The sequence below is a fragment of the Triticum urartu genome, chromosome 1, assembly GCF_003073215.2.
Source record: "Triticum urartu cultivar G1812 chromosome 1, Tu2.1, whole genome shotgun sequence".
Classification (NCBI taxonomy): Eukaryota; Viridiplantae; Streptophyta; class Magnoliopsida; order Poales; family Poaceae; genus Triticum; species Triticum urartu.
The window spans coordinates 461611141-461622010 of NC_053022.1; the positions used below are offsets into that span (position 1 = coordinate 461611141).

A 10870-nucleotide genomic window follows, 5' to 3' on the forward strand; every position below is an offset into this window, starting at 1 on the left:
CCAGAGCGATGAGGAGACTGGGAAGTAAAAAGAATTCCTAAACTCTCCGATATATAATTCCTAAATGACTCAAAACATTTTTCTAGACACAACTCGGCTGCTAAAACGATCAAGCAATGGGGCTCCTAAGGTCGGGGAAGGCTCTGATTACCAACTTGTAACACCCTCGATGCGACTATAGCTCCCACGTGTCGAGGCACGACTTAGAGACATAATCGCATTGGAGGCATATGTCGCAAGTTAGGCAATCTTCACAACATCCCATGATAATAATAAATGGGAGAAAACATAGTTGGCTTACACTGGCCACATCAATCAAAGTACATGAATAACATTACATCATCCAAACACTCATGGCCCGACTACGGTGCCAAAATAAAAGATAACCCAACATGCGACACGGTCCCGATCACCCCAACAGGGCACCACTACTGATCATCAGGGAAAGACACGTAGTATCATTGAGAGTCCTCGTCGAACTCCCACTTGAGCTCAAGCGCGTCACCTGGAGCGGAATCATCAGGCCCTGCAACTGGTTTGGAAGTAATCTGTGAGCCACAGAGACTCAGCAATCTCGCACCCTCGCGATCAAGTCTATTTAAGCTTAAAGGTAAGGCTAGGTAAAAATATGTGGAACTGCAGCAAGCGACTAGCATATATGGTGGCTATCCTGTTCGCAAAAGAGAGCAAGAAGAGAGGGCAAAGCGCGAACGAGAAACTAGAGAACACCTTGCGCAAGCATTACTCCAACACCGTGTTCGCTTCCAGGACTTCGCCGAGAAGAGAACATCACGGTAACTCACACTGTTGATTCATTTTAATTAAGTTAAGGTTCAAGTTATCTACAACCGAACATTAACAAATTCCCATCTGCCCATAACCGCGGGCACGGCTTTCGAAAGTTCAAATCCCTGTAGGGGAGTCCCAACTTACCCCATGACAAGCTCTCACGTTCAACGAAGGAACAGACCTCCTCCCGAGACGTTCCGATCAGACTCGGTACCTCGGTTCTTCAAGACACTTCGACAGGTTAAAACTAATCCAGCAACACCGCCCGAATGTGCCGACAAATCCCGATAGGAGCTGCACATATCTCGTTCTCAGGGCACACTCAGATTGTCCAAACTTTTGGTAGGCCAGCCCAGCATTGCCCCTGGTGGCCACCGGCGGCTGACGAGGTGGACCAACACTCAGAGGAGCACTGGCCCGGGGGGGTTAAAATAAGATGACCCTCGGGCTCCGGAAACCCAAGGGAAAAAGGGCTAGGTGGCAAATGGTAAAACCAAGGTTGGGCATTGCTGGAAAAGCTTTAATCAAGGCGAACTATCAAGGGGTTCCCATTATCACCCAACCGCGTAAGGAACGCAAAGTCCGGGAACATAACACCGATATGACGGAAACTAGGGCGGCAAGAGTGGAACAAAACACTAGGCGAGAGGCTGACCCTTCCACCCTTTACCAAGTATATAGATGCATAAAGATAACATGACAATATAATGATATCCCAACAAGTAAATAATGTTCCAATAAGGAACGGTCTCCAATCTTCACCTGCAACTAGCAAATGCTATAAGAGGGGCTGAGCAAAGCGGTAACATAGCCAATCAACGGTTTGCTAGGACATGGTGGGTTAGAGGTTTGGCATGGAAATTTGGGAGGCTTGAAAGCAAGTGGTAGGCATCGTAGCATAGGCATAGCAAAAGAGCGAGCATCTAGCAAAGCAAAGATAGTAGTGATTTCGAGGGTATGATCATCTTGCCTGCAAAGTTGCCAGAGTTGACTGGATCCTCGAAAGCAAACTCAACGGGCTCCTCGTTAGCAAACTCGTCTCCCGGCTCTACCCAAACAAGACAAACAAGCAAACGGAACACAATCAACCACTTGCAAAGCTCAAACAATATGATGCAAAGATGGTATGCTATGCGGGATGCGATGCGAGATGCATATGCAAGATGTGATAGGGAATGCATGAACCTGGCCTCAACTTGGAAATCCAAGTGTGCCAGTGGAAAGATGAGATGAAATCGCTTGAAAAGGATATAAAGGACGCCGGAATCGGAGTTACGGTTTGGAAATGGCAAGCAATTCAAATATGATCACGTTCTGCGATTTACAACAAGTAGCCATCTAAATGCAACAAGATGAACATGCTACAGCACACAAACATGACATCAAAATATATGGAAGGAATCCATTCATGATGCTTAACAAAAGTCTAGCACTGAGCTACGGCCAATTCATCCATTAACAGGTTCAAACAAGCATGGCAAAAATGCATTTGACAAACATATTTCAGACTTAGTGAAATTAACACTTGTCTGGAATTTCAGATCAGATAGCACTCTTCGGAGCATGAAAACAAAATGCTACAGGATCTGAACATGGCAAAGTAAAGCATGGCATGGAGCTACTCAAAGAGCTTAACAAAAGTCCCTTAGTGACCTTGAGCCAAAAGGGATCAGAAAATACAATTGCAAGCATGTGAACATGGCAAAAACATAATCAGTTTTCAGACTTAGTGAAAACTGGAGCATGCTGAAAACAGATATCAAGTAGGCATATTTACGAGCTCGATGCACTCACTACAGAGCATGTCATGACAATCTAAGCATACACCCATCAAGAATACACAAAATGCAAGCTAGACATGGCAAGGACAATACCATAGCATGCACGGATCAACTACAACATCATCGGCAAAATCGCTAACAAGTAGACAATCTGCCCAGATTCACGAAATGACAGAAGTAGAGCTCGATTGACTCAAGTTAGGGTGCTCCATAATTGCAAACAAAGACATGGATGGATAGAGCACTACAAGATTCACAAAACATCCTTACTGATCATCCTCAAAAGAGGCACGGATCACTAGGAAACAACAAGAACATATGGCCATATAAGATAAACAGCTCAAGGACTTAGTGGAAATGCTAAGTCCCTGAAATCAGCATTAACAAATGCCTCACTTTGCAAGCTCGTGCTAGTCACCACACACATCACAAAAATACATGGGTTGCACCTCTGGAAAGATGGCAAAACCCCTAACAAAACACAGGTAGAGCTCATGGGCATATCATGCACACAACAATCATGGCAAAAATGAAAAATATCTAAATGGAGCAGCAGATCTGACAATTATCTCAAGTAGCACTCTTCTAACAGCATTTCGGGCATCAAGATGAACTCAAATGAAAATGATGCAATGAGATGAAATGATGTATTCTCTGAGACGAACATTTTGATATGCTATATGCCCAAAACGGAGCTACGAATGAGGAGTTACGATGCGATGAACAGGAGCATATAAATTAGGGTTTCGGGGCAAAAGTCAACCCAAACGGGATCTCAGATCCAGATCCGGGGCACACGGTTCGAGGTTCGTCCTCGCCGGAGATGAAGCTCGCCGGAGTCGAACTTGGCGCGGAGGAGGGGCTCGCCGGCCGGGAGGAGGAGGACGTCGACGCGGAGGAGCGACGAGGGGCGGCCCGGTGGCGGCGCAGCGAGGTGGCTCGGCCGTCGGAGTCGGCGATGTGGGGCGGCAGGCGGCCGCGGCGACCCTGGGCGGGGGCCGGCTCGGAGGAAGACGGCGGCGCGGAGCTCCGGATCGGCGGCGGGGCGACGGGCGCGGTGCGGGCCGCGGGGGCCGGCCTCGGGCCCCGGCGGGCTTGGCGCGGTGATATGGGGCGCGGAGGCGGCGGCGAATGACAGCGCGCCACGTGGCGGCGGCAGGGCTGGGCGGACGTGTCCGGCGCCGTCCGGACGTGTCTGGCGGCGGCGGATCTGGGATTTTTAGGGTTTCGGGGGAGGAGACCCGGGATTTGGAATGGGGGGTCTTTATATAGACATAGAGGGAGCTAGGAGAGTCCAAATGAGGTGCGGTTTTCGGCCATGCAATCGTGATCGAATGCTCTAGATGATGGAGAGGGTTTTGGTGGGTTTTGGGCCAAATTGGAGGGGTGTTGGGCTGCAACACACATGAGGCCTTTTTGGTCCCTCGGTTAACCGTTGGAGTATCAAACGAAGTCCAAATGATACGAAACTTGACAGGCAGTCTACCGGTAGTAAACCAAGGCCGCTCGGCAAGTCTCGGTCCAATCCAGAAATGTTTAATCCCCACACATGAAAGAAAGGTAGAAATGACCACCGGAGGAGAACGAAGCGCCGGAATGCAAAACGGACAACGGGGAAAATGCTCGAATGCATGAGACGAACACGTATGCAAATGCAATGCACATGATGACATGATATGAGATGCATGAAAACGATAATAACACACGGAGACAAAAACCCGAACCCGAGAAAATAAAATAACTTAAGGCCGGAAACGCAAGAGTTGGAGTACATATTGGGTAAATCACATCCGGGGTGTTACAATTATTGACTCTAGTGCAAGTGGGAGACTGTTGGAAATATGCCCTAGAGTCAATAATAAAATGGTTATTATTATATTTCCTTATTCATGATAATTGTCTATTGTTCATGCTATAATTGTGTTATCAGGAAATCGTAATACATGTGTGAATACATAGACCACAACATGTCCCTAGTGAGCGTCTAGTTGACTAGCTCATTGATCAATAGATGGTTATGGTTTCCTGACCATGGACATTGGATGTCATTGATAACGGGATCACATCATTAGGAGAATGATGTGATGGACAAGACCCAATCCTAAGCATAGCACAAGATCGTGTAGTTCGTCTGCTAAAGCTTTTCTAATGTCAAGTATCTTTTCCTTAGACCATGAGATTGTGCAACTCCCGGATACCGTGGGAATGCTTTGGGTGTGCCAAACGTCACAACATAACTGGGTGGCTATAAAGGTGCACTACGGGTATCTCCGAAAGTATCTGTTGGGTTGGCACGAATCGAGACTGGGATTTGTTACTCCGTATGACGGAGAGGTATCTCTGGGCCCACTCGATAAGACATCATCGTAATGAGCTCAATGTGACTAAGGGGTTGGTCACGGGATGATGTGTTACGAAACTAGTAAAGAGACTTGCCGTAACGAGATTGAACAAGGTATCGGTATACCGATGATCGAATCTCGGGCAAGTGCTATACCGGTAGACAAAGGGAATTGTATACGGGATTGATTGAATCCTCGACATCGTGATTCATCCGATGAGATCATCGTGGAACATGTGGGAGCCAACATGGGTATCCAGATCCCGCTGTTGGTTATTGGCTGGAGAGATGTCTCGGTCATGTCTGCATGATTCCCGAACCCATAGGGTCTACACACTTAAGATTCGATGACGCTAGGGTTATAGGGAAAGTTTGTACGTGGTTACTGAATGTTGTTTGGAGTCCCGGATGAGATCCTGGACGTAATGAGGAGTTCTAGAATGGTCCGGAGACAAAGATTTATATATGGGAAGTCCTTATTCGGTCGCCGGAACTGTTCAGGGGTTTATCGGTATTGTACCGGGACCACCGAAAGGGTTCCGGGGGTCCACCGGGAGGGTCCACCAGCCCCAGAGGGCCCTATGGGCTGAATATGGAGGCGGAACCAGCCCATAGGTGGGCTGGGCGCCAAACTCCCTAGGGCCCATGCGCCTTGGGTTTTGGGGAACCCTAAAGGGGGCGCCCCCCTTGGCTTGGGGGGCAAAGCCTTCCCCCTTGGCCGCCCCCCCCCCCCTAGATCCATCTGGAGGGGGCCAGCCCCCCCCCCCCTTCCCCCTATAAATAGAGGGGAGGTGGGAGGGCAGCCGCACCACATCCAAGGCGCAGCCCTCCCCCTCTCCAACACCTCCTCCTCCCCCCGCGACGCTTGGCGAAGCCCTGCCGGAGTACCACGCTGCTCCAACACTACCATGTCGTCGTGCTGCTGCTGGACAGAGTCTTCCCCAACCTCTCCCTCTCTCCTTGCTAGATCAAGGTGTGGGAGACGTCATCGGCTTGCACGTGTGTTGAACGCGGAGACGCCGTTGTTCGGCGCTTGGATCGGAATCAACCGCGATCTGAATCGCCACGAGTACGACTCCCTCATCCGCGTTCTTGTAACGCTTCCGTGCCGCGATCTTCAAGGGTATGAAGATGCACCCCCCTCTCTCTCGTTGCTAGTTTCTCCATAGATTGATCTTGGTGATGCGTAGAAAATTTTAAATTTCTGCAACGATCCCCAACATCAAACATGGTGTTAACTTCCTCCAAATACATATGACCCTGCAATCAAAGCACCTAAGCAAGATTTATACGTTTTAAACAAATGTGGGATGAAGTATGAGCGAAAATCGGCAAAAACCCATGATATAAAACAGAGACATCATCTACTTTAATAATATCATCACAAAAACTTAAATAATCTTAACTATAAAGTAACTAAATGAGGATTTGAACCCCCCCCCCTACAAAAAACATTTCCCTATTTGACTTGGATATAGAGTTACAACGTTTCTAGTAAGAAATGAAGGGGGGGTGCAGAAACAACTGGTGAACAAATTGGCATTTGAGTTAACTCCCAACAAGGGGGGGGGGGGCATTTAATCAGTTCACCACAAAAGAGAACCTGAATAACCTTAACTACTCCCTTCGTTTTGTATACAAGGGCACTTTGTTTTTGTGTCAAACTTGGACTTATCATATTGGTCAACAAAATATGGGTTATATACTTATATGTCATAACAAAATATACCATCGAAAAGTGCATCCATTGGCATGTTTTTTGTGGGAGATAACTCAAATTTTGTTGGTAAAACTAATGGTCAAAATTAGACATAAAAAGTGAAGTGGCCTTGTATAAAAATGGCGGGGGTAGCTAAGGATTTGACACCAACATTTTCTATTTTAGAAGGATCTAAGGTTACATCGATTCTAGAAAAATCAATAGGGAAAACACATCTGCCTTTGTGCGCGGGCTGAATCAACAACCAAATACAAGACCGACAACACAGGGAAATCAACACAAATACCACGAGGATTGCATCAAAGCATGAACAAAACCACCATTGAAAAACTTGTTATAGGGGGAAAAGAAACCTAAACCCTAGAACTTGACCCACCTGAGAAACAAGAGGGGAGAAGAACTGAGGAAGCGAAGCAGAAACGACACCAATCCACACTAGTATAGTGCTACTGACACATAACCTAAAAACCAACAATCCAAATTGAAGCGTTTAAAAAGAAACTATGAAAGCAGCCCATCAATCTTAGAAAATTAAACTAAAAAAAGAACGTTCAAACCTCCCCACGCACGAATCATGATACGAACAAACCCACATCCATGAATTCGACTTAGTTGCCCGCCAAAAAAAAGAGAGCGCCGATACTTCAGATGCCTAAAAAACAGTTCGCATCAGTCACATTCAATCCTACCCGAACAGTTCGAAGGTCGTCTTCCTCCTCCCACTATCTTCCTCAACGCATGATCCAATCCAGCAGCCCTTGCGCAATCAGACCCAACCATCCTATTACCCGCGGCTGGCGGGCGCTACCGTGTGCCACCTCGCCGACCCGCCCTCTCCCCGCCGTCGTGCTGGACGTCGCCCCTGCTATTCCTCTAAGTCGCGCCCAGATGAACAACTCCGCCACCCCACCCCACCCCACCCCTCCCGCCCTCCACCCCTGGTTACGTTACGGACTAGCTCCTGCCGGCTCCCACTCATACACGACTTGGCCTCGCCGTGGCCGGCGCTCCTCACATCGTCCTTGCCTTCGGCCTAAAGTGACTGGGGTCACGACAAATTTCAGGCACATGATATTTAGCAAAAATGATAAAAAATCGACTGTACCAAAAAAGAATCAAATGACCGAAGAACGGCGAACACGAGTAAATAAATTAAAATGGTGGAGTTGGTACCGCACATTGCACAATCTGAAAGCTCAAACACGCCAAACTTGCACAACAAAAGCTCTCTGGAACAGAAATGACACAACCGGAAGACATGACAGTTGTGACGGAAGCAACACAACACTAAACCAAGAGTACATCGGAAAGGAGACGGTAGAAGCAAGAGTACGCCTTCTACACCGCTTGCGACTGCTGTTGAGCGACAGCAGGCTGGCCGATCGCGATGCCGTCGTGCTTGGTCTCGCCCGCCGACGACGGCCCCGCCACGGCGCCCAGGGTAGCGGTAGTACCAGCACCCGCCGCCGCCGCCATCGCCACGTAAAGCACGATGTAAGATATGATCCCGAGCACGGTGGCGAGGATGCTCAGAATGGCGCCCATCCTGAAGACGCCGTCCTTGAGGTAGGTACATCCCTGGCCCTGTGGAGTTCTGCGGGTCATGGGGGCATTCCCGAACGCACCTTGCAAGAAGAACCACTCCGCGATCAACGCTGCTATCCTGCACACACATACACAACATATTCATCACCCGTTGATTTGATCGTCGTCACCTCCATCGATCGAACGAACCCTCGACATGCCTACCAGTGGCTTCCACTGTGCCACACATGCATCATGTATGGACTATGAGCACGGAAGCTCACCATGAGACGAGGCAGAGAAGGGCGCCAAGGCCAATGACCCTCTTGGACCTGGAACGCTTGGACCCGGAGAAGCCGGCGCCCCGAGGCTTGCAGCAGCCGCAGCAGCCGCCGACGGCGGAGGCGGTGATCTGGGCCACCAGCAGCAGGAGGGCCGCCACTAGCCCCAGTGCGTATGCCGGGTTGTCAGGGTACACGCACTCGTTTCTGGATATCTTGATGTCATTCGGCTGCGCGCCACAAGCGTCGCCGGTCCGTTTTAGTTTTCTTCAGATGCATACTACTACGTACTACTCCCTCCATTCAGAATTACTTGTCGTAGAAATGGATCTATCTAGACGTATTTTAGTTTTAGATACATCTATTTTCAAGACAAATAATTTCGAACCGAGGGAGTACTTAGATTACGAGACTACTAGTGTACTTACCGTGAGCTTGGCGCCCTCGGCGATCAACCCCAGCACAGCGCTTGCCACCCCAAAAACCGCTACCACGACGGACAAGATGATCACGCCCGTCTTCATTTCTCTCGCTGATGTTTCAGTTGATGTCTCGCTCTCGTTGGCTGCTTCCTCTTTTGGTCCCAGATTACTAAGATCGGGAAGCCGCCGTGTGAGATGGATGGATACAAGCCGTGTTCTGATGCTTTATATACGGAGCACGTCGCATGCTCTATTAGTTTTCCACGACAGGTGCAATCACGCGTACTCTTTTGTCCATAAGCAAACGAACAAACATTGTCTCGCACTGGCTGGCGAGGACCGCGAGGTTAAGGCTCACGATCATGCATAGTCGTATCCGAAAGGATCATCTAACGACAAGCCTGGAATGCCTAATGATGACCCAGCTGCTGGTTTAAGCAAAGGAGACCCTTTTATTGCCATTTAGCTGTATGTAAGTGGCATGAAATTTTATTGCGGGTCAGTCGATCGAGAGTAGTTTTCTACACCCAGGCTCGGTGCATCCACGCAAGAAAATGTATCAAAACATTTTAAAACATTCTGAAACTTTGTGCGAATGATTATCAACAAATGTTATGGGCGTTTGCAAAACTTGATGTTCAAATAACATTCGAGGAGCTCTCTATAAAAAAGACTTTTTTATAGAGAACTCCTCGAATTTTATTTGACCACAAAACTATGCACGCCCCCATAACATTTGTTGATTATCATTCCCACAAAGTTTCAGAATTTTTTGCTATGTCTTCTTACGTGGGTGCACCATGGGTGCACGGAAGATGGGTGCAGCCACTACTTTCTTCAGTCGATTTTGTGTGCCGTTGATCTTGCTTTGCGATTCTTATTTTGTTTCCCTAGTTTGTTCTATGAGGTGCTTGGATTGTGTTAATAAACAAAGCCCATTACCAGGTGCGACCCAGCTAATCCCTTTCCTTCATTTGTTTTTTCTGTTTTTATCTCCTTTTGCTTTTATTTTCATATTTCTTTATTACTTGATTTTTTTGTTTTCTTTTGTGGGTATTTTTGGCATGTTGGGTGAGTCTAAATGTATGCACACAAATACTATATAATATATGCCAAAATTGCTTTATTATATTATTAATTTTTGCATATTAAAAAAGCGATTTCAGTGTAAAGTTGTGTGTGTGTGTGTTATTTTTCTTATTAAAGGATAATACCTATGCCACTAATTTATTCTTCCTTACAAAAATTTTTAGTTTAGCTTAGTTATTTTCTTCTACAAGGGTATTACAAATGCCACTAATTAATTCCTTTTGTAGGAAATTTATTATTTGCAAAAATTACATTATCATATGTTTATTCTTGCGTATTTAAAAAAGCGCAATTTGTGTATATTGTGTGTAATCTTTTTATTTTTGCACATATTTTCATTTTCTTAAAGGGTAGTACTTATGCCACAAATTCATTCTTTTATAGAAAACTTCATTTTTTTATATTATTTTTTAGTATATTAGTGTAGGGGAATGAGAAGTCCAGAGAAAGTAGAAGTTTTTATTTTATATTATTTACCCATAGTTGCATAATATTAATTTCGGTTTAAATGTGTGTTTGTTTAATTTAGGGTTAATTCACTCCAATGATTCATTTTTGCTTACCAAGAAGTTTGCAATTCTTTATTTTTCCTCTGTTCAAATTGTCATGTGCAAAGTGAACTAGTATGTGAAGTAAGTCAAATTCATACGTAGTGTGGGATTCAAGTACACATAAAAATTACGGAGCTCTTGCTGATCTACACATGAAAGAAGTACCAGCCCTATGCATGAATTTCAATGTCCATTGCACACCATGTGCTACAGTTGGGCGTTGAAGTCAAAAAAGAAGTGAGCAGCTAGTACGACCGATCGAGTAGGAAGTATGCAGACATGCGAGCAAATCGACTAATGCGATTTGTAGTGAATCGACTGACTCTAAAAGAAAAATCAGTCAACTTACCATGTGCTACAGCCGGTCCCCTT

The 10870-nt window shown here is 46.6% G+C and overlaps 1 protein-coding gene across 1 annotated transcript; it reads right to left on the reverse strand.

The window, feature by feature from the left end:
- Nucleotides 1-7969: 7969 nt before the first annotated feature.
- LOC125532908 lies at nt 7970-8960 on the reverse strand. Its single transcript, XM_048696772.1, has 3 exons — nt 8865-8960; nt 8440-8666; nt 7970-8294 (listed from the first exon to the last, which is right to left on the reverse strand). The coding sequence occupies exons 1-3, from the start codon at nt 8958-8960 to the stop codon at nt 7970-7972; spliced, it is 648 nt and encodes a 215-aa protein (XP_048552729.1).
- Nucleotides 8961-10870: the final 1910 nt, after the last annotated feature.